General features: G+C 39.2%; 1 protein-coding gene across 2 annotated transcripts in view; it reads right to left on the bottom strand.

The window, feature by feature from the left end:
- ADIPOR2 (adiponectin receptor 2) overlaps positions 1-25,250 on the bottom strand; it is a 67,012-nt gene that overhangs the window by 7,530 nt on the left and 34,232 nt on the right. For both annotated transcript variants that reach the window (XM_016189483.2, XM_060190354.1), the window contains 4 exons: positions 11,835-11,954; positions 8,690-8,861; positions 4,258-4,444; positions 3,697-3,884 (listed from right to left, as the gene is read on the bottom strand). In XM_016189483.2, the coding sequence (XP_016044969.1) occupies positions 3,697-3,884; positions 4,258-4,444; positions 8,690-8,861; positions 11,835-11,954 (667 nt within the window). The remainder of the gene's footprint in view (positions 1-3,696; positions 3,885-4,257; positions 4,445-8,689; positions 8,862-11,834; positions 11,955-25,250) is intronic.

Raw genomic sequence — 25,250 nt, 5'->3', positions numbered from 1 at the left:
TAGAAATGAATAGCTCTAGGAGTTTGTCTACAGACAGATTACAATACAGATCATTTCCATACATCTTCCATTTGAAGCAAAAGAGATTCCCAGGCTGGGGTATGTTTGTGTGTGTGTTCGGGGTGGGGGGAGACATGACACAACATGGGACTAAAAGCTCCCAGCCCCAAAGTATCAATAACATATAGAAATCTATCAGAACCACTCCACAGGAGTCCTACTGCTTTCAGAATTATCAATAGCAATTATTTTCAAACTTCTGGAGAAGTCTGAATAAATAAGAACTACTGATTTCTGAACCAACATTTCTTATAGAAATTTCTTATAGGTATTTTTTAAATATCAGACTGCCAGAAGTAAAGGGTTATGTGCTAATTTTAACTTATACAGATGACAATTTATGTACATATACCTGTTTTTAGGACTGTAATAGAAAATGTCACAATAAAAAAAATTGAAGGTAAATGATCTAAAACCATACTGAGATATGTTTTAATGAAAACAATGTAGGAATTCCTCACAGTAGTCAGTAACTCACCTGTATGTTGACATACAGCTGAAAATGGCCCAAGTACATAAATGAAACTCACTTGTATAATTTTATCAACAAATAAGGAGTCTTTGTCTTTAGGTTTATGATTAGTCAACAATTTGTCCTGCCTTATATCTTAACTCTTTTTCAGCCACCAGACACTATCATGATGCCAAACTAACATCCCTGGGCAGATGACCCTACCGATGTATCTTGGGCCCCCCTCCCCAAACTCCTGTCCCATTATAGAAAGAGAGAGACAGGCTGGGAGTATGGATTGACCTGTCAATGCCCATGTTAAGCGGGGAAGCAATTATAGAAGCCAGACCTTCCACCTTCTGCACCCCATAATGATCCATACTCCCAGAGGGATAATGAATAGGAAAGCTATTGGATACGGAGTTCTGGTGGTGGAGAATTATTTGGAATTGTACCCCTCCTATCCTATGGTCTTGTCAATACTTCCATTTTATAAATAAATAAATAATTAATTTTTAAAAAGGAAAAAATAAGGAGTCTACTACTTGCTCTATGTTATTACCATGAATGCATCAGTAAACAATTTAGACAAGCAAATATGTGTATTTATAAATAAAATGAGGTTCTGCAAGAGAAAAGAGAAACGGAAATGCCCATCTCAAAAAAGACAAGCCAGTCAGGCTGGGAGATAGCTCAGCAGCAGAGCATATATAGTCTGCAAGCCTGAGGCCCCAGCTTAATAACAGAGCTGAGCAGGCAGTGTTCTGGTCATTCTGTTTTTCTCTCTAATAAAAATAAAAGTTTTTAATTACCTTTATAAGAGCAAAAAAAAAGGAGGGGGGCTAAATGAAAAAAGATCCTGTTCTTTCCTCCAATATTTAAGTAAAAGTTGCCAGTGGCCATGCCTTCACACCCTGAGCCAGAGGCTCAGGTACTCCTAGCAGACGTTCAACTCTAAACAGCAGACACGGTCATCTCAGGTGTGAAGCAGGTATAACATCCCAGTTAAATACTACTGGAATATATGGAAACCTGAGAAATGTTACGCATGTACAAACTATTGTATTTACTGTCAAATGTAAAACATTAATTCCTCAATAAAGAAATTTAAAAAATACTCCTGGAAGCCAGCTCCAGTCACTCATTAGTTCATGAAACTAATTAAAAAGGGGTAGCAGACAGTGTGTTAGAACAATGGTCATTAACTTCTAGTTGGCTGCAGATGAATCACTGGCTGGATTTACTACTAAATGTCTTAAAAATACTGGAAGAACTACTCCTTTGAATATTTCTTGTTCATTCTCAATGGACACTGAGTTTGGCACTGGATATAGAAATAAAATAAATAAAGACATAGTTCTGGCTCCAAGAAATCATCCATGTAGTGGGAGGTGTGAGTGTTTACTCCAAAAAGGAGGTGCACCCAAGCACTCTTTTTACTTCATCTCCTGCTACATGTCCTGTCTGAAATATAAAGGCCTCTTTATTACTACAGCAGAAAAGGTGAATGGCACTTACTTATGTAGGATATGATCAGTCTGAGGTGAAATCTTATTTACAAAGCAGATCAGTTTTTTATTTTTTAATTTTTGTTTACTTAGTGAGCTAGAGAGAAAAAAGAAAAATACTAAAGTACCACTCTGCTCTGGCATGTGCAGTGCTCAGGATCACACATGGAGTCTTAAACAATTAAGTCCTGTATTCTACACCATCTAGATCCACCACCCATCCACAGATGATCATTTTAAAATACAAAGAAACACCAAGATTGCAAAAATAAATTTTTAAAATGACAATAAATGATTATAAAAGTATACAACAGTTCTAATAAGCCACTGCCTTATGAACATTATATGGCCAAAAACTCAAGTAAATCAAATTAGACTGTCCCAATACAACCGTCCCTCAATGCTAATGATTTAAGACAATTAATGAGGGTCTGAGTAGTGGCACACCTGGTTGAAAGCACATGTTACAGTGTGCAATGACCCAGGTTCAAGCCCCTGCAGGAAGAAGCTTCACAAGCAGTGAAGCAGTATTGCAGGTGTCTCTCTGTCTCCCCTCTTGACTTCTCTCTGTCTCTTTCTAACCAATGAATAAAATCTCAAAAAAGGGACCAGGTGATGGTGCACCTGGTTGAGTGCACATGTTACAATGCACGTTACAAGGATGTGGGTTTGAGCTCCCGGTCCTCACCTGCAGAGGGAAAGCTTTGCAAGTGGTGAAGCAGTGCTGCAGGTGTCTCTCTTTCTCTCACCCTCTCTATTCTCTCTCCCCTACCCTCTCGATTTCTGGCTGTCTATCCAATAAATAAAGATAATAAAAAAAAATTTTTAAGAAAAAAATCTAAAATAAAAGACAACTTATGAACACTATATTAAAATTACAATAAAATACTACATTAAAAGCCCCTCAACAGGGTGGTAGCATGGCAGGTTAGGTGCACATGGTGCAAAGCTCAAAGACTAGCGTAAGGATCCCAGTTCGAGCCCCCGGCTCCCCACCTGCAGGGGGGGGGTTCGCTTCACAAGCAGTGAAGCAGGTCTGCAGGTATCTTCTTCTCTCCTCTTCTCTTGATTTCTCTCTGTCCTATCCAACAATGACATCAATAACAACACAATAACCACAACAATAAAACAAGGGCAACAAAAAGGGAAAAAAAAATAGTCTCCAGGAGCAGTGAATTTGTGGTGCAGGCACTGAGCCCAAGCAATGACTCTGGAAGAAAAGAAAAAAAAAAAAAAAAAGCCACTCAATAGAACTACAAGCTACCATCCCTGCAACACAAATATGTCTAGGGAAGGACAATATAACAGTGGCAGCACAGGTGACTTATAAGCCTAGGGTCTAAGAGATCTCAAGTTGAATTCCCTTCACTACCATAAGCCAGATCTGAACAATGCTTTGATGTCTCTCAAATAATTTATGTCTATTACATGATACATTAAAAAATAAATATTTACAGCAGTATGCTGTAACAAATGACTAGTAGCGCTGACAAAATCACTCACCTGAATAGCGCACTGCTTTGCCATGGGAGCAACCCCAATTCAAGTCCCTTCACCAATACAGTAAAGGAACCTTCAGTACTGTGGTCACTTTCACACACACATGCTCTGTCTCTTTGCCTATCTCCATCTCAAAACAAACACACAGCTGATGTCCAATGTAAAACATGCTCTTACCTGCTCTTACTCCTCGATACTGAGGGGTGGCAAACATGTCCCACTGCGAGACTATAATAGCTGCAATGCCCAGCACACAGATGACAATCAAATAGATGAAGCAGGGTTGTGGATTACAGTAGAAAGAATAATAAAGCCAAGGAACAAAACTTCCCATAATCAGAAGAGCAATACCAGAGTAATCCAGTCTAGAATAGGAGAAAAATATTAATTTTTAAAAGTACTGCCCACTGCAGTTTCCAGTTCATCTCCCACATACATAAGCTAGAGCAGCTAAGAGGCAAACTGGGTGTTCACTTAAATTAAAAAAAAAAAAAATCCCACTAGAATCAAGAATTTGGAATTTTTTTTTCCTCTAAACCACACTCTAACATCATTGATCAAAGCACTAAGACTAATGGTACAGTGGAAATCAAATGTGTAAAAAGAAATGGGTTAACAGCAGAAACTACTTAGTATACTCTCTAGGTGGATTCACTTTAATTCCAGAACACTTTGAAGACCATTTATTGTAATCCTCTCCCTTCCACAACCCCCCTCCCCCACTTCACATATACTTACTTAGAGAAGAGTCGGGAGACCCCTTCTGAATGGCAGTAGACTGTATGGAAGAGCCATGAAAAAGAAAGGCAGAGTATGGCCCCCAAGAAGAATAACCCAAAGACTACCTTCTCTTGCAGGGGGGCAACAAAGGAGATATTTGGGCGAAACATATAAAATATCCCCAGGCACAGAAAGAATACACAACCTAGGAAAAGAATACAGGGGAGAGAAGAAAGATTATCCTTCCAAAGAGACAATGTTGTGGATACATATTATATTTGCAACTTTTCACTATCGCAAAGATACCTGTGAGAAAATTTGTCCAAATAACTGAGGTTTTTCTGAATTTCTGATATATTTCAAACACTCTTCAGCAAATAAACTCAGTATACAAAATAAGATGACTTAGTTGGGGAAATAGTTTCAGAACTAGTATTAGTTCAACTAAAGATACATTTTGCCTTTCCTTTTGCAATGAATCCCACTATCTTCAAACCTTGAAGAAAATACAGATTTCCTCTACAAATAACCATAAAGCATTATGCTTCTCTGTACCTTTCCAGCTGGCCCTACAAAATCTAGAGTGGAGGACAATAAAATACTTTATTCTTACAAGGGCAGTTAACAAAAAGAGGACACAGAAATTAAAACATTTCCTGTTTTATACACAGGGTTAAGATTAGCAACTACCTATTGACAAGATTGTGCATCCATCATGACTATTTAATTCCAGAACATTTTCATGGCCCTCCAAAAGAAGCAAGTATCTCCCACACCCACTACTCTCCTCCTCCACCCTAAATAATGATCTAATATACTTTCTGTCTCTCATATCCTAAGCATTTCGTGTATATGGATCACACAATATGTGCTCTTTTGTGCTTGGCTTCTTCCACTTACAAAGTTCACAAAGGTTCACTCATGTTGTAGCAAACATGAGTAATTCATACCTTTTTATAACCAAACAATATTTTACAGATAAAAGCACTTTGTATTTATCCACTTATCAGCTGATAGATATTTGTGTGGTTCCCACTTTTAGCTACTAAGAACAATGTTGCTAAAAACAAGGATGCATGGTTTCCATTCTCCTGAGCATAGGAGTCAACTTGTTAGTAACTTTCTAAGAAAAGTCCCATTTTCCAAGGGAGTCATACATTCTTACAAGTAGTTTCTCCCATCTCATCAAGACAGGTTATTTCCCATTTTCTTATATACAGTAATTTTAACAAATGTGTTGTAGTATTCCCATAGCGTTTCTCAAAGCAACTACTGATGTTAGATATGGTCACTTTTTCCTTTTTATATATGAAAAGAGGGAAAGAGAGAGAGGCTGAACATAGCACCAAAAGATTCCTTCAGTGCAATGGAGATAAGACCTGAAGCTGGCAATGCCACACACTACTTGAACTATTTTTTTAATTTTTCAATTATCTTTATTTTTATTTACTAGATAGAGATAGCCAAAAATCAAGAGGGAGGGAGGCAATGGGGGGGGGAGAGAAAGACCTGTAACACAACTTTACCACTCACAAAACTTTCCCCCTGCAGGTGGGGACCAGGGGGCTTGATGCATTGTAACATGTGTTCAACCAGGTGCACCACCACCTGGCCCCTAAAATGAACTATTTTCCTGGCTTGCTTTTCCTTTCTTCCTTGCATCTGATCATACTCATTAGTCATATGGGATTATTCTCTGAAAAGGTCAGTTTAGATATTTTACCCATTCTTTTAAAAAGATTTGTTTATGAGAGACAAAGACATACACACATAGGGAGGGAGGGAGGGAGGGAGAGAGAGAGAGAGAGAGAGAGAGAGAGAGAGAATGGGAATGTATTAGAGCATCACTCTGGTACATGTAATGCCAGGGGATGAGCACGGCCTACCACAGTGTAAACCACCCCACAGTGTAAAGCCACCTCACTTTACACACTTTTAACACTGTTTTTGCTTTTATTGTTAAGGTTAAAAGTTCTTCACCAAAGGGGCTGGGTGGTGGTGCAGCTGGCTGAGTACACACATTACAGTGCACAAGGGTTCAAGACCCTGATTCCCACCTGCAGGGGGGGAAGCTTCATGAGTGGAGGGAGTGAGGGAGGGTAGGAGGGAGAGAAAGTATTCATTCCTATCTCCCTCTTCCATCTCAATTTTTCTGTCCCTATTCAATAAGTATAAAATTTTTTAAACTAAGAGTTTTTTACCAAACCCTTAACAGATACAGTATTTATAAATATTTTTCCCATTTTCCTTAATTTTCCTGGTGGTCTCTGAAATACAAAAGACCAGTTTTTAATTTTGATTAAGTATAATTTATCTATTTTTAGGTGTCAATTATAAGAAATTATCACTTAACCAAAGATCATGGAGATTTACATCTATGATTTTTTTTGATGCTTTGTCTAATGCTTTTATAGTTATCACTCTTATGTTTAGATCTTTCATCTGTTTTAAATTTTTTTTAATATGGTAGGAAGTAGCAATGCAACCTCATTCTTTTCATTTTCTTTTTATCTTTTTTTTTAATATTTATTCCCTTTTGTTGCCCTTTTTGTTTTATTGTTGTAGTTGTTATTAACGTCATCGTTGCTGGATAGGACAGAAATAGAAAGAGGAGGGGAAGACAGAGGAGGAGAGAAAGATACCTGCAGACCTGCTTCACCACCTGTGAAGCGACTCCCCTGCAGGTGGGGAGCCGGGGGCTGGAACTGGGATCCTTATGATGGTCCTTGCACTTCACACCTCATGCGCTTAACCCACTACGCTACTACCCAATTTTTTTTAAAGATATATTTTTTAATTTTATTTATTTTCCCTTTTGTTGCCCTTGTTGTCTTTTTATTGTTGTTGTTATTGATGTTATCATTGATAGGACAGAAAGAAATGGAGAGATGGGGAAGACAGAGAGAGGGAGAGAAAGACACCTGCAGACCTGCTTCACTGCCTGTGAAGCAACTGCCCCGCAGGTGGGGAGCCTGGGACTCAAACCAGGATGCTTACGCCGGTCCTTCTGCTTTGCGCCATGTGCGCTTAACCTGCTGAACCACCACCCGACTCCCTTTTAACTTTCTTTGACACCAGAGTTATCACTGGGGTTCTGTACCTGCACAACACTTCCACTGCTGCTGATAGCTGTGTCCCCCCCGCCCCCGGCCCCTCATTTCTCCTTTTTGAGGAGGGCTTGGAGGAGATAACTGCATCATTATCCCACTGTTTGTGAAGCCTTCCCCACAAGTGGGGACTGGGAGTCTGAACATGAGTCCTCAAGCATGGTAACTATGTGGGCTCTATAGGGTGCACCATCACCTGGTTCCCTCCAACTTCATTTTCAGACTTTTTGCAACACCATCTGTTGAAAAGACTATTTTCCCCACACCACTCTTATTATTTATTTATCATCAGAGTTATCACTGGAGCTCAATAAGTACTCAATTCTACCATTTCCAGAGACCATGTTTTATAGAGGATCAGAGACAAAGATAGAGGACAAGGGAGACACCTCAGTACTATTCTACCACTTGTAGAGTTTCCCCATGCCTCCTGCAGGTGAGAACTAGGGTTTGAACCTGGGTCCTCATTCATGATCTATCACCTGGAGAGGGGGATACTACTTATTTATTTGGAGACAGACCAGAAGAACTCTGTCTTGCTCTTGCATATGGTAGTCAGGGACTGAACCTGGGACTGGGGTCTATTTCCCACCCAGTCTTAAAAACTACGTTCCTCTACTCAGTATTCATTATGATATAGCATCTTTTCTCTGGCTTTGTTTGAGGACAATATCTGAAAAAGATTAATGAAGAAAAATATACTTACTTGTAATAAAATCACAGAGCAAACCAGATTAACTACAGAGTAAGAGAAAAAATGAAATCCAGAAAACAGAATGGTAAAATTAACATACATCATTATCATCATCATTAACCAGGGAGGGCACTGCTCAGCTCAGACTGACTCTGGGACACCAGAGCCTCAGTCATGAAAGTCTTTTGCAGACCTATCATGCTGTCTCCCCAGCCCTATAAACATACTTTTTTTGCCTCCAGGGTTACTGCTGAGGCTCAGTGCCTGCATCATGAATCCACTGCTCCTGGAAGCTTTTTTTCCCCTTTTGTTGCCCTTGTTCTTTTATTGCTATGGTTATTACTGTCGTTGTTGTTGGATAGTACAAAGAGAAATGGAGAGAGATGGGGAAGACAGAGGAGGAGAGAAAGACAGACACCTGCAGACCTGCTTCACCGCTTGTGAAACGACGCCCCTGCAGGTGGGGTTGCTGGGGACTTGAACTAGGATCCTTACACAGATCTTTGCCCTTTGCTCTATGTGTGCGTTAACCCGCTGCACTACTGCCCAACCCCCATGAACATACATTTTTAAACTATTGTCCTTACCCTCCAATATGGGGGGGAGGGAGATTTATTATATCTCTGATAACTGATATTATATTACATACCTAAGAGGTGTGTCCAGATATTTCCTGTCTCTGTGTGTATTCTAAAAATGCTTTTAAAGCAGGCCCGGAAGGAAGGCATAGGGGGCCGGTGACCATGTAAAAGAAAGTCGTTATCCTTGAGCCAGTCTGGAAGTACATCATGAGGGATTACACGCCATCGACCTTCCCATACCTAGAAAAGATAGTATCAAATACACTGTGGTTTCTGTTTGACAGCTTCATTATACTGATCCCAACTTTTTTTTTTTACCATGCTGCTTTAAAATGGGGAACTGATCCTCCTTTAACTCCAAAGGAAATGACGACTAACAATTTAAAAACAGAAATGACCCTCTTAATAAACTAATAAATTCACTGACTTTCTTTATCCTCCTCACAATTGTCACCTTATAGCTCAAAATATGAGACCCATCCATTCTATTAATAATTTAGTTGTGCCATATTTATTCCTACATACAATAAAATAATGCCAAAAGACAAATCCAGACTTTTACTTTCTAAGAGTACTACCATTTATAAAAGCAGCTATTTGAAAACTTACCTATGAACTTTGGGGAGGGGGGAGCGTGCATGAACAGGAACACACACAAAAGACAGAGTTTTTTTAAAATGTAATTTGAAATTGGAGTAAAAAGTTATTGCTGAGATTAATCTTCTAGGAAACTACTGTTTTACTTTACTTGGGGGGAACTGGATATATATATGGGGGGGAGAATGGGGAAGGGGGGAGAGACATACACAGAGACAGATATAGACACACACAGACACTAAAATAAATTTTAAGACAGTTCATAATGTGCAAACACCTTAGCTGTGATCATATGAAAAATTATATTGTGGGGGAAGGAGAGTTGAACCCAGGACTGGTACATGTATACCACTGAGCTACATCCCAGTCCCTCAAATGTTTCTTTTTATAGACAGAAAAAAACATGGTGAGGTTGTTACAGGAATGTCAGAGAAACAGAGACACAGGAAAATTACTTTCACAACTGCACTGCAATTAGAAGTGTTATTGCATTATCTTCAACTACTACTACATCTCATTCTCAAACTGTAGTCAAATCAAATGCCAACACAAATAGGTATCCTTTTACCCATGGAAATAAAAAGAACAGAGTCATAGTTCAGCCAAAGATCAATTTATATATAAGCCTGGCAAAGATAAGGCCTAAATCAAACAGCTTAGTAACAGTACACTTGTGATTTAGACATGCAATGAATAAAGCATATGTATGTTTTAATTACTCGCAATATACCTTTTCTTCCCATTAGGGCCTGTCTATATTAGCAAAACAGAAATAAGTTCAGAAGGAAAAAAAGATGCCAGGCCTAGCCCGGGCTTTCTACACATATTGCAAGATTTATTTCCTTGTTTTTGCAAGAAACCCTTTTCCAAATGGAAGGTCCATCAGCAAAGTCATAGCACACTTCATTTAACACTCTTTATGTCTACTTGCTTCCAATTCAAAAGAAAGAATTCTTAAACCATTAGATATGGTAAAGTTTCAAATACAGCCATAAGTACAGCCACACCAAGTGTAACAGTGCTGGAGAACACAGTGTAGTAGAATACATTTCCACTCACTTTTCTCACTAACTGATATGGGTTGATAATTTCTGTGTCTCACTGATTTTTCTTGAGTAAATCATAGTTTTGGGGGGGGGAGAGAATCACTATTTATTCTTATTAGCTATTAAAATAAAATCTTATTTTAGTATTTACACTAGGCTCAGAAAATAGAAAACAAAAGTAAAGTTAGCTACACTGATCTATAAATATTAAAAAGTCCTAACAGTCCAAGCACTGTTAAACTTAAGAGTAAAACACCAGATTTACTTTTTGAAAGCAAAAAATGTTATTTTGTGTCTCTTTATGTGAATTCTCCTAAGACAAGAATCACTAAAATGGATCTATTTTGCAGGGATTTTTTCCCGTCAGTTTTCAAACACTCATTAACATTTTCCCTTTATGTTCAGATTACAATATATAATATATATATAATATCTCCCATCGTCTGGTCCAAAGTCAGCTAATCTCAATTACATCTACATCACTATGAATATATGAAAACATAAATTTAGCTTCTTGGGTCTGAAAGCATATGGGAAAACAAAAAGTCTTGGTTTTATAAAGCCCATAAGAAAAATAAGTGTTACAAATTTTTCCCTTAACCAAGATCTAGAGTTCTCTAAAAACATTTAACAATACCATGCATACCATGCAGACTGATGCTGGCTTTAAAGCATATGCTATGTGTACTGAAAAGATTCATCAAATGGCTATAAATTTGCCAGTGTCGGGGAGTCGGGCAGTAACGCAGCAGGTTAAGTGCACATGGCACAGGCATAAGGATCCCGGTTGGAGCCCCCGGCTCCCCACCTGCAAGGGAGTCGTTTCATAGGCGGTGAAGCAGGTCTGCAGGTGTCTTTCTCTCCCCCTCTGTCTTCCCCTCCTCTCTCCATTTCTCTCTGTCCTATCCAACAATTACAACAACAATAACTACAACAATAAAACAACAAGGGCAACAAAAGGGAATAAATAAATATTTAAAAATAAAATAATTATAAAAAAAATTTGCCAGTGTCTATTTCTCTAAGAAAACAACTCTTAATTCCAGCTGCAATGGTGGAGGGATAAGGATTAGGGTGGGGGAGGAGTCTCCATAATAGGGCCTAATAAATCAGATAATGAATTAAAAGAAAAACCTTAGAAACAGAAAATACACTACCTAAATTGAAAACAACACACCTGCATTTGAGATTTCCATCTAAGATAGTTTAATTACCAATGAGATCTCAAAAAGAGTGGCATATATGCTATCACATCAAACAGCAAACTGGATTCAAGCATTCAAGGCATCAACAATCTCCAACTTAATTTCATCCTGTGTAAAATATCATGGAAGACTTCTCCCAGTTACGTATTTTATATACTTTCATTAAAACTTTATCATTGCTGCTGCAAATAAACAAGCATATTACACTCTGAGTAACATTAAAGTCATGAAATTGACTGTCTCCATAATTTTGCCACAGGTTATCTCCAAAGCAAACCAAAGGCTACAGTACTACCACTTGCAATAAAGACTTCTACTTGAGCAAGTCTAAAAATAAAATAGAAACAAAGAGAAACTGTCCTTACCTTACAAACAAACTCCTCCATTCTTTCCATAGCATGATGGGCTTGTAAGAGCGGAGACATGCCCATAAATCCCTCGTCTTCTTGAGAAGCTCCATCATTGCACTCATGTTCTTCAGAGCTCTGCAGGGCAACCACAGAGACAGTCAAGAGAGAAGGGTTAGAAACCAAATGAAACAACCAATACTTTCCTTGCAAAGTACAACAGAATTCTCTTAAGGTCAAAATGAGGCTTCTGACAAGTAGAAATACAGGAATTAAAGTCAGTTTATTATAAAATCAGGAGTACTGAGGTGGGTCAAAGAGTAAGCCCTCAATGAAGAGGGTCTTGCCACACACCATCCAGGTTCATTCCTCAGCACCACGCTAAAGTTTTTAAAAAGAAATAAAGACAATCAATAAGGCAAATCAATAAGGTCTTTATTAGTATAAAGTACAGTACTAAGAACAGGAAGGGGAGGAAGGGAAGTACATACAGAAAGGAAGTCAGTCCATAGAGGGCATGAGGCTCTGTCCTGTCGGCAAAGTCCAGCATTTAAAAATGTGGCCACGATAATCTGATTACATTTGCATTTAGATACTGTTATTAGCCAACAGAGAAGGCCAAGACCAACTGACAGGAGACAGAGAAAAAATATATATAAATTAAGAAAATATCTGAATTATCTAAAGCAGGTGTTTTCAACTAAGGATTACTCTGCTCACCACCCACCCTGGTGCTATTGTTATCTATGAATATTTAGAGTCATTTACACTTGACACAAGAGGATGGCTGCAGGTAAGGCCATTTAGTCTTCGAAAATATAAATGAATTCTCCTGATACCACCTTTCCTTCACCCTACCTCATGTGAAACTCTCTCTCAAAAATGTAATAAATACATCTTTAAAAATATACAGATGGGGCCAGGTGGTAGTGCACCTCGTTGAGCACACGTTACAATATGCAAGGACCTAGATTCAAGCCCCTGGTCCCCACCTGCAGGGGGAAAGATTTGCAAATGGTGAAGCAGTGCTAAAGGTTTCTCTTTTTCTCTCACCCTCTACCCTCTCGATTTCTGACTGTCTATCCAATAAATAAAGATAATAATAATAAAAAATAAAACATACAGATGAGGGGCCAGGCAGGGAGGGGTGTACCCAGTTAAACATACAAACTACCAAGTGCAAGGAAGGACTGGGGTTTGAGCCCACACTGCCCATTTGCACCTCCTCACAATATAAAATTTCCTTTCATTCTTCCAGGAAAATCTAGGCAACGATGATGTTTCAGAAATGTTTAAATTATTAGCACTAAAAAGAGGAGGGAGTGATGATCTTCACTTCAATAACAGCTGTTTAAGAAAACTTCCAAGAATTCCTATCAATTTAGATCAAATGAAAATCAGAAGCTAAAAAGCAAATATTTCATGACGACTATTACAACTGAGAAATTCTTAAATTAAAAGGCCAAGTTTGACTAGAAGTAAATCAAAGAAAAGTAGCAGAAACTGTTATTTGAAATAGATCATATTCTGGACACATCCAATAACTAGTTTTTGGAGAAGGTTGGCAACAATGTGAAGGTTCTATATTTCATATATTTCTATATTTCATATATTCTGTATTTCAAGAAATGGGTTACTTGGGGCCAGGTGGTGGTGCACCCGGTTGAGTGCACACATTACAGCACACAAGGACCCGGGTTTTAGCTCCTACCTACAGAAGGAGCACCATAAACAGTGAATCAGTGCTGCAAATGGATTGTCTGTCTTCCTCTCTATCTCCCCTTCCCTCTTGATTTCTCTCTGTATCTATCCCAAATTAATTAATTAATTAATTACATAGAAATGGTAAGGGTAATCCAGCTTACTGACCCAGGGAGTGACTGAACAGCTAAGAAAATATTCACCTTTGCAGAGAGGCTTGACAACATCTATGACTATAATGAAGGGGTACTGATTGTCCTTTCCCCCCAAAGAAAAAATAATTTTCATCTGATATCTCTCAATATTGAACTTGTGAAGCATGTAGGGCTGGGTATGACTTCTTCTTCTTCTAGCATTTGCCCTTCTTCCGTAGCCAGTCAACAGCGTCAGGTTGAGCCTGATGTAAAGTTTCGAGACCTCCTTTGAATCTGGAGAGGTGACAGTCATTGACTATGTATGATTCATATATGGTACCACATATGCCAGCTCTGACATGTATTCTCTGTCACAATAATAAACTAACCTTTAAAAATGTTATTTTCATAACAATGATGATTCTACTTCCAAGGGTATAGTGTTTGTTGTGAAGAATATAAAAACAGTGGTGAGAAACACACATCCTAACAAAAAGAAGTATTTCCATCCATCATAACAGGTCTATAAGATTTCTCCATTTAAAAAAAAATTTTTTTAAATATTTATTTATTCCCTTTTTTTGCCCTTGTTTTTTATTTTATTGTTTTTTATTGCCCTTGTATTTTTATTGATGTCGTCATTGTTGGATAGGACAGAGACAAATGGAGAGAGGAGGGGAAGACAGAGAGGGGGAGAGAAAGATAGACACCTGTAGACCTGCTTCACCGCCTGTGAAGGGACTCCCCTGCAGGTGGGGAGCCGGGGGCTCCAACCAGGATCCTTACACTGGTCCTTGCACTTTGTGCCACGTGCACTTAACCCACTGCCCTACCGCCTGACTCCCAATTTCTCAATTTTCATAAAAGATATTTCCCCCAAGTAAGTTTAAGATACTAAGTTACTACCAATTTGTTGTTAAAGTTCGGGGCTCTAGTAGGCCGGGCCATCTTCGCGGCAGTAGACAGAGACTCGAGGACACACACGGCTGGGCAGAGAAGCTGTATTTCTTTATTCACAAACAACCCCAAACCAATCACCACACAGGTCTGTCCTGCATCCTTCTCCTCCGGTGGCAGCGGCAAGAACTCTGGAAGTAGGGGTAGGGGGTGGGGAGAAGGGGGTCCACGAAACTAGCAGGGGCCAAACCACAATCTCCCAGAGGTGCGGGGGGGGGGGGGGGCAAGACCAAACCAATGTGAAGCATAGCAACACCAATTCTCATCTTTTTTTTCCTTTATTGGGGGATTAATGGGGGTTTTTTCCCCTTTACTGGTGGATTAATGTGTTTTTAATTTTTTTGCTTTATTGGGGGATAGATGCTTTTTATTTTTTCCTTTATTGGATTAATGTTTTACATCTGACAGTGTATAGTTTGTACATAGGTAACATTTCAGTTTTCCACATAACAATACAACCCTACTAGGTCCTTTGTCATCTTTTTCCAGGACCTAGACTCCCCCTCCCACCTACCCCAAAGTTTTTTACTTTGGTGTAATACACCATGTCCAGCTCAGGTTCTATTTGTGTTTTCTTTTCTGATCTTGTTATTCAACTTCTGCCTGAAAGTGAGATTATCCCATATTCATCCTTCTGTTTCTGACTTATTTCACTTAACATGATTTCTTCAAGCTCCATCCAAGATAAATTGAAAACGGTGAAATCACTATTTTTATTAGCTGAGTAGTCTTCCATTGTCTATATATATATATCACAACTTGCTCAGTCACTCATCTGTTATTGGACACCTGGGTTGCTTCTAGGTTTTGGCTATTACAAATTGTGCTTCTATGAACATAGGTATACAGAGATTTTTTTGGATGGGTGTGTTTGGTTCCTTAGGATATATCCCTAGGAGTGGGTCTGCAGGGTCATAGGGTAGGTCCATTTCTAGCCTTCTGAGAGTTCTCCAGACTGTTCTCCACAGAGGCTGGACCAATTGACATTCCCACCAGCAGCACAGGAGGGTTCTCCAGCTTTTGTTGCTGCTACCTTTTCTGATGTATAACATTCTCACAGGAGTGATGTGCTATCTCATTCTTGTCTTTATTTGCATTTCTCTGACAATCAAAGACTTGGAGCATTTTTTCATGTGTTTTGGATCTCTTCTGTGATGAACATTTTGTCCATGTCCTCTCCCCGTTTTTGGATGGGGTCATTTGTTTTCTTGTTGTTGAGTTTGGCAAGCTCTTTGTATCTTTGGTTTTTAAACTCTTGTCTGATGTATGGCATATAAAGATCTTCTCCCATTCTGTGAGGGGTCTCTTTGGGTACTGATTTCTTTTGCTGTGCAGAAGTTTTTTAATTTGATGTTAATTCTCATCTTTTAATACACAATGGCATTCTGGTGAGTTTAGTTAAAATAAATCAGATCAAAAGACTAATTCTTAGATTGACTGATTAAAAGTTGGCTCGTCTCTACCGCATTAAAGAAACACAGAAATAGGCTGGGGTATGGATCAACCTGCTAATGCCCATATCCAGAGAAGCAATTACAGAAGCAAGAATTTCCACCTTCTATACCTTGTAAGGAATCTTGGTATATACTCTAGAGGGGAAGAAATGTTAGGGGAAGATGACCAGAGGGCTCTGAACTCCAACTCCATCAAGAGCCAGAGAGAGAAGAGGAAAAAAAGAAGGACATTTTGAAGAATTAATAGGTGTAGGTGTAACTTAGGAAGACAGAACCACAGAAAAAAATAGGTAAATATATATAAATATAGATAGTTACAGAAAATACAGTCAGCCCACATATGTGACCTTGGGAGAACTACAGCAGTTACCAATAGAGGGAGTAGGGACATAAAACTCTGGTGGTGAGAACAGTGTGGAATTATATCCATCATCCCATAATTTTGTAAATAAAATTAAATCCCTAATAAAAAAGAAAAAAGATAGTTGGTTCCCACAAGAGAAAGCAGATAAACTTATCAGTCCAATCACTAGTAAAGAAATTGAAATAGTAATCAAAAGCCTAGCAAAGAACAAAAGTCGAGGCTTGGGTGGCTATACTAATAAATTTTACAGAACATTCAAAAAAGAACTAACACCCAAACACTCTATGAGGCTAAGATCACCCTGATCCCCAAAGCAGGAAAAGACCCCACCAAAAAAAGAAAAACTATAGACCTATATCCCTGATGCACATTGATGCAAAGATGCTCAACAAAATCGTGGCTAACAGGATCCAACAACATTAAAATAATCCACCAACCTCAAGTGGAATTCATTCCTGGGAAACAGGTGAAACATTTCACAATATTAACACTAAAGACTATTTGGAGATTTCATCCAATGGGCAAGGGAAACAAAAACAAGACTGAATAAATGGGACTGTATTACTCATATATAAAATTCAAAGAACTGAACACACATACTTAAACAGCCAGACACAATACAACCCATATTTAGATTGGAAAACTATAGTGGTTACCTAAGGAAGAGGAGAGAGGGCACAGACTCTTGGTAGAAGGAAAAGTGTGAAATTTTAATCCTATTGATTTATATTCTCATAAATCACTATTAATATGACATGTCAGGAAGAAACAGAAATATTTGCTTTAGTCTAAACATTTAATATATTAGATCTGAAAGATGATCAAACTCTGATAATGGGATTAAATTGTTCAAGGAGCTCTAAAAATGTATCTGCAGGGAGTCGGGCGGTAGTGCAGCAGCAGTTAAGCATACGTGGCACAAAGGACCAGCTTAAGGATCCCAGTTCAAGCCTCCGGCTCCCCACTTGCAGGGGAGTCGCTTCACGGGCAGTGAAGCAGGTCTGCAGGTGTCTATCTTTCTCTCCCCCTCTCTGTCTTCCCCTCCTCTCTCCATTTCTCTCTGTCCTATCCAACAACAACGACATCAATAATAACTACAACAATGAAACAAGGGCAACAATAGGGAATAAATAAATAAATATTAAAAAATGTATCTGCTCTTTAAACAACTAAGTCAGGGGCCAGGTGGTGGCACACCTACTTAAGCACACATATTACACATGTGCCGGTACTCAGGTTCAAGCCCCTGGTCCCCATCTGCAGAGGGAAAGCTTCATTAAGTGGTAAAGCAGGGCTGCAGGTATCACTGTCTCTTCCCCTATCTCCTTCTCTCCTCTAAATTTCTGTCTCTACTCAATAATAAATTAAAAAAATATTTTTAAAAAAACATCTAAGTCAACTACAACTTTATGCCAGACAAATCAAGACCATTTGTCCCCGTAAGCATCTAAAATAAAAAAGATGTTCATTTACAACTAATAGCATAGTGAAGTCAAGTATATTGATACTAACCATTGGATTATCATAGAAAAAACCAACTAACCTGGTTATAATAATTAATTATTGATATTCTAAACTCTTTCTAAAACTACAAGAAAACCCTTGCATTCTCTTTAAGATCCTCATTTCTACTAGTCCTGGTATCTCTAGGACTATGCCCATACTTCTTGATATTTCTTCTCTATGATTCCTTACCACCATATCAACTCTGTCAACTTCAACCAAATCACCACTGGTACTGCCACCCTACATCAACTAAATTCTTACTGTGGACTGTACCAGAGATACCAAGCCTGAGAAGTCAACCTCACAATCTTCAAATATGGTGGGTGACATCTTTCCTAACACATGGGACTACCTACATCCACGTTAGACAGCACATCATAGAACTAAGTAACAGATACCAGATATAGGCTAGGGTTTAGGGTACCAGGTACAGGTGTACATGTATCCATAAGCAAGGAGGCAATTATATAATTCAAAGTTAAAGTGCTTAATAATACTTGAAATGCCTAAAGAAGGCCTCATAAATTCTCTAATCAATTGGACTTAGACCAAATTAGAAGGGCAGCCTAGCAAAAAGGCCCAAAGAAGGCAGATCCCCAAAGCCTAATTCTGGTTGGGTTCAATAAATGACACTCAATGTCTAAATAACTGGGAGAAAGTCTAAGATCCTTAGGCCAGTCCTTGCACTTTGCACCACATGTGCTTAACCCGCTGAGCTACCGCCAACTCTCAAAAGTCTAAGATCATCAAATAAAGAGAGGACTACAAAAGTTGGATAGAGGCAAGAGATGGGCCCACTCAGTAATGGCACTTTTGGTCACTATCACACCATCTGAGGCCCTAGTCAGGGAATTCTTAGATTGCCACACAAATATAGAGGGTCTAGACCTCTAATGGATCCCTCTCCTCCACCACCACTGTTTTTTTCCATCAGGAATGGTTTTCTTCCTCTCTCTTCTGCTCTTATCTCTCAAACAAATAAGTAAAAAATAAGCCCCTCTTGTGCACCCTCCCAGGACCTTGCCCTCACCATAAAGCAGCAACAGTAGGGATAGCCCCAGTCTCTGAAGGGAGGCTGGGGTATCATGCCCTGCCACTCTAGAAAGACTGGTCCTGAAATGAGTGCAGTCTGCAGTGTTCCCTAGATGTGAACATGAGCTGAGAGCTCATGTCAATAGGGATCCAGAGGTTACACAGACTCTGGTGATTATACCCTGAGTCAGGTAGATGAAGCTAAATAGTTAGTTTTATCCACAGAATTTTTTTCAAGAATGGGAGCTACTCACTACCCTAATCCAACTTTCTAGCCCTTTTCTCTACTCTGACACCATTTTTCTCAAATAATATTCTTATCTGGCTTCAGGCTAGCTATCAAACTCAAGCAAAACTACCATAATTGTGTGCCCCCAGGGACATGCCTATATTGAACTTTCTAGCTTTCTTCTACCCTAAAATCCCTAATCTCATCTGCTCTATTCCTACTTTTCTATTCCTGTTCATTAACCATTTTGCGTCAATTTATGTCCTGTCACTTTTCACACAACAAGTTACAGATGCTACCATGATTCTATCCTGACATCTCTGGGCAGATGACCTCACCAGTGTGTCCTGGAACCTCACTTCTACCCCACTAAAAGAAAAACAAGCTGGGGGTATGGATCGACCTGCCAATGCCCACATCCAACAGAGAAGCAATTACAAAAGCCAGAACTCCTACCTTCTGTGCCCCAAAAAACAACCTTGATCCATACTCCCAGCAGGGGAGAAGTGATAGGAGGAAGAAGATAAGAGGGCTCTGAAATCCAGCTCCATCAGGACCTGGAGAGAGAGGAGGAAAAAGGGAGGGACATTTGGATGTAGTAATAGGTTTATGTGTGGCTTGGAGGGGAAGACAGGACTAGACCTGGAAGAAAAGGTGGCAATTATGTACAAATGTAAAAAGATAGTTATAGAGATGTAAGTTAACCCATGTCTGCAACTTCTGGAGAACTGCTGTGACTTGCAATAGAGGTATTAGGGATTCATAACTCTGAATTATACCCCTGTTGACAAGTACTTTTGTAAATCATTATTAAATCACTAATAAAACTTAAAAAAATAAAAACTATTTTACTTGGAAAAAATAGTTGGTTCCTTATTCCCTATTTATGAAGAACCTGGAACAGAGAAAAAATAGAACTTAAAACGCATGCTTTTATTACTATCTAATACCTAGGAAACCCAAAAAGATAGGAAATAAAGTTATATATATTTAAAAAAAAATAGATGAAAACAAAATCTGGTTTGAAATTCCTCTTGCATACCCATCAAAATTCCACCAAGCTTCTTTAAGAGAATAGAACAAACACTACAATCATTTATCTGGAACATGAAAACACCTAGAATTGCCAAAACCATCTTAAGGAAAAGAAACAAAAATGGAGGCATCACACTCCCAGACCTTAAACTATATTATAAAGCAATCATCATCAAAACAGCATGGTACTGGAACAAAAAAAGGCACACAGACCAGTGGAACAGAATTGAAAGCCCAGAAATAAATCACCACACCTATGGACATCTAATCTTTGATAAGGGGGCCCAAAGGATTAAATGGGAAAAGGAGGCTCTCTTTAATAAATGGTGCTGGGAAAACTGGGTTGTAACATGCAGAAGAATGAAACTGAACCACTTTATCTCACCAGAAACAAAAATCAACTCAAAATGGATCAAAGACCTAGATGTCAGACCAGAAACAATCAAATACTTAGAGGAAAACATTGGTAAAACACTTTCCCACCTACACCTCAAGGACATCTTTGATGAATCAAACCCAATTGCAAGGAAGACTAAAGCAGAAACAAATCAATGGGACTACATCAAGTTGAAAAGCTTCTGCACATCCAAAGAAACTATTAAACAAACAGAGAGACCCCTCACAGGATGGGAGAAGATCTTCACATGCCATACATCAGACAAGAAACTAATCACCAAAATATATAAAGAGCTCAGCAAACTTAGCACCAAAAAAGCAAATGACCCCATCCAAAAATGGGCAGAGGATATGAACAAAACATTCACCACAGAGGAGATCCAAAAGGCTAACAAACATATGAAAAACTGCTCTAGGTCACTGATTGTCAAAGAAATGCAAATTAAAACAACACTAAGATACCACCTCACTCCTGTAAGAATGGCATACATCAAGAAGGACAGCAGCAACAAATGCTGGAGAGGATGTGGGGACAGAGGAACCCTTTTACATTGCTGGTGGGAATGTAAATTGGTCCAGCCTCTGTGGAGAGCAGTCTGGAAAACTCTCAGAAGGCTAGACATGGACCTTCCATATGATCCAGTAATTCCTCTCCTGGGGTTATACCCCAAGGACTCCATAACACCCAACCAAAAAGAGGTGTGTACTCCTATGTTCATAGCAGCACAATTCATAATAGCTAAAACCTGGAAGCAACCCAGGTGCCCACCACCAGATGAGTGCCTGAGAAAGCTGTGGTATATATACACAATGGAATACTATGCAGCTATCAAGAACAATGAACCCACCTTCGCTGGCCCATCTTGGACAGAGCTAGAAGGAATTATGTTAAGTGAGCTAAGTCAGAAAGATAAAGATGAGTATGGGATGATCCCACTCATCAACAGAAGTTGAGTAAGAAGATATGAAAGGGAAACTAAAAGCAGGGCCTGACCAAATTTTAAGTAGGGCACCAAAGTAAAAACCCTGTGGTGAGGAGTAGACATGCAGCTTCCTGGGACAGTGGGGGGTGGGAGTGGGTGGGAGGGATGGGTCACAGTCTTTTGGTGGTGGGAATGGTGTTTATGTACACTCCTATCAAAATGTAGACATATAAATCACTAGTTAATTAATATGAGAGGGGGAAAATTAATTGTATGTCTCGAAGTTTTTCAAAACACAAACTGAATCTTTTTAATATATAGGCTGTGTAATTGATATGCAGACTCTCTCAAAAGCCTAGACCAAGTAAATCAGAAGCAACCAATAGCACAGCTATATACAAGATACTGGGTACTGTACAGCAAACCCTAACCCTAACCCTATCGATTGTCTTTTTGAACCCTAAGACAGCAGGAACCTCACATCTCCACTATAGAGCCTCTACTTCCCCCAGTCCTGGAACCCTTGGATAGGGCCCACTTTCCCGTATTCCTCTCCCAATCCATATCAAATAATATTGCATCCGCCGATCACAAACCTAACCAACACAACGATTGCCACCTCAACATGTTTCACTTCAGACTGTGTCCAGAGACTTCACGTGTGGAATGACAACCCTTCAACTTCAATACTCGGGTGAGACCCTTCCTTTCATAGTATACTCTAATTTCATCTCAGGTGGTTCACTTTCTAACAAAGTCCTAAAACCTAGATATACACCAGTTTCTGTGAGAGAGAGCATATGTTCACACGTATCCGTAAACTACTGCAAAATATATACCTGAAAGCAGAAATGCACTAGAGTTTGCAGTGAGTGCCCCCCTAACATTTCCTCTCCACTATTCCAAGCTTTGGGTCCATGATTGCTCAACAATTTGTTTGGCTTTGTATGTTAACTCTCTTTTCAGTCACCAGGTTCCAGATGTCATCAGGATGCCGGCCAGGCTTCCCTAGACTGAAGACCCCACCAATGTGTCCTGGAGCTCAGCTTCCCCAGAGACCCACCCTACTAGGGAAAGAGAGAGGCAGACTGGGAGTATGGACCGACCAGTCAACGCCCATGTTCAGCGGGGAAGCAAAGACAGAAGCCAGACCTTCTACCTTCTGTAACCCACAATGACCCTGGGTCCATGTTCCCAGAGGGAAAGAGAATGGGAAAACCATCAGGGTAGGGGGTGGGAAATGGAGACTGGGTGGTGGGAATTGTATGGAATTGTACCCCTCCTACCCTATGGTTTTGTTAATTAATCCTTTCTTAAATAAAAAATAATAAAAAAGTAAAAAAAAAATTTAAAAATTAAAAAAAAAATTCCTCTTGCATTTCTGTACAAAGGCTTACACAGTTTCCCCCCCCCCCCAGGGTTATTGCTGGGGCTCGGTGCCTGCACTACGAATCCACTGCTCCTGGAAGACATTTTTTTCCCATTTTGCTGCCCTTGTTGTTGCCCTTATTGTTGTCATTATTGTTATTGTTTCCAATGATGTTGCTGTTGGATAAGACAGAGAGAAATGGAGAGAGGAGGGGAAGACAGAGGGGGGAGAGAAAGATAAGACACCTGCAGTCCTGCTTCACTGCTTGTGAAGCGACCCCCCTGCAGGTGGGGAGCCGGGGGCTCGAACCGGGATTCTTAGGCCAGCCCTTGTGCTTTGCGGCACGTGCGCTTAACCCGCTGTGCTACCGCCCAGCCCCTGGTTTACACAGTTTTTAACTATAATCTGCAGCAAGTATAGAGGCAATGGAGCACTCATTTCAACTAATAAACAGCATTACACATTTCAAAAAGAAATGTGAATGGAAGAATAATGGACTTGTAGGCATAGAACAGTGGGCTTCCAAGACCCCCTTGAGTCAATCTAAACCAGATCCCCCAACCCAAGTCTGCTCACAATAGACATGGGTAATCAACAGAGGATTCATCAAGGAGAACCTAGCCACCAGACTCTGTTCATCCCCAAAAGAACTTTTTAAAAATACTTTATTATTTATTTATTTGTTTGAGAGATAAGAGTAGAAGAGAGAGGAAGAGAACCTGGGTATCACTCTGGCACATGCACTGCCAGGGCTCTTTTCTGTCCTCTTGGTTGTGATTCAACCCTGTTCATGATAATGCTTGAAGTTCCCACCTCAAGGAGATTTGTCAATAAGATATGCCAACTATGTGCAAATATGACACACATATTTGCACAGTGTGCGTATACCCATCTACATTCTCGCCAGTTTGTATTATGATATATGTATGGAGTAGAAATTATTAACTCCAGTGTGCTTAAAATTGCAATCCTAACTCTCCTTCTCAAGATCTACCTCCCCACTCTTCCTTCATGGCTATTCCCCTTTGCATATAAACAAAGACTCTTGTTAAGAGTCAAATATTTCTTATGTCTATCTCCTCCCTACCCTTTGTTTGAGACAGAGAGAGACTGGAGAGGGAAGGGGGAGACTGAGAGACACGTGCACACTATTCACTGCTTGTTAAGTTTGCCCCTGAAGGGCTTGAATCCTTGTGCACAGTAATGTATGCATTCAACCAGGTGCCTGATCTCCCATTTTCTATCTGAAGGAGAAGATGGTTGGCCATCCAAAACAATCAGTTGCAGGATAAGGATTCTAGAAATCTGAACTTTAGGCTCATTGTTAACGTTTACTGCTACCATACCTTCTATGCCCTTCTGTCCACTAATAGCAATGTACTAAATATTGTTATCATTAGTTTTCCTGAAAGCACCAAATTATTTTATTTTATTTTATTTTATTTTTAGTCTTCACATCTGCTGTTCCCTTTGCTGAAAATGCTATTTAGTCCTTTCTTCTATTTGATGCTCCCAGGTCCCAAGTTCAATCCCTTGCACCAACATAAGCCACAGCTGAGCAGTGGTCGTCTGGCAGAAAATACATAAATAAAATAATAAATCTTTAAAAAAGACTTATCACATGCTATTAATTAGCCATGTGATCTTCAGCAAATTAGTTTATGCTTTTGAAATCTTAGTGTCAAAAAGATGTATCTTTTCTTCCTATTTCACACTGTAGTTTTGAGAAATAAATCTGTGAAAGTGCTACACACAACTTTAAGGCATTACTAAGATTAATTAAAAGGGCCCAAACTAAAAATTATAAGAATCCTACCTCCAAAATTTTTTTTAAAAAAAATCAAGATATGGAACATTTTAAGTGACCTGAAGACATTTTGTCTTGAATTTGTCTCAAAACTCCAGTTTTTTTAACGTAATCCCCTTTCTATTCTAACTCTTATTCTAACTCATACTTACCCTGTAGCTATACATATATTAAATATAAAACAGAAGATACAAACTGGAGGGGAGAGATTAAAGGAAGCCCCTCCCCCCCCAAAAAAAAGGAAAAAGAAATCTCCTGTTGCTTAAATAGTCCAATAAATTTTCCACAAATTCTACCTCCAAAAATAGGTAGGACATATAATATATCAACTTATTAAGAAACTACCTTCTCCCTTTCAGCAAAGAATTTTCACTCTAATGAGAAAATAATACAAAAATCAAAACTAGTAGATTGAGAGCATTAAAATTATTTCAGAGGGGCTTTTTAACAGTAAAACTTGGCTATCTATGAATCAGATTCTCTGAACTATTAATAGACTACTCATAGAAATATCTATCAAAACAGAT

Source organism: Erinaceus europaeus, chromosome 4, assembly GCF_950295315.1.
Source record: "Erinaceus europaeus chromosome 4, mEriEur2.1, whole genome shotgun sequence".
Taxonomy (NCBI): Eukaryota; Metazoa; Chordata; class Mammalia; order Eulipotyphla; family Erinaceidae; genus Erinaceus; species Erinaceus europaeus.
This window is presented reverse-complemented; position numbering and strand designations above follow the sequence as displayed.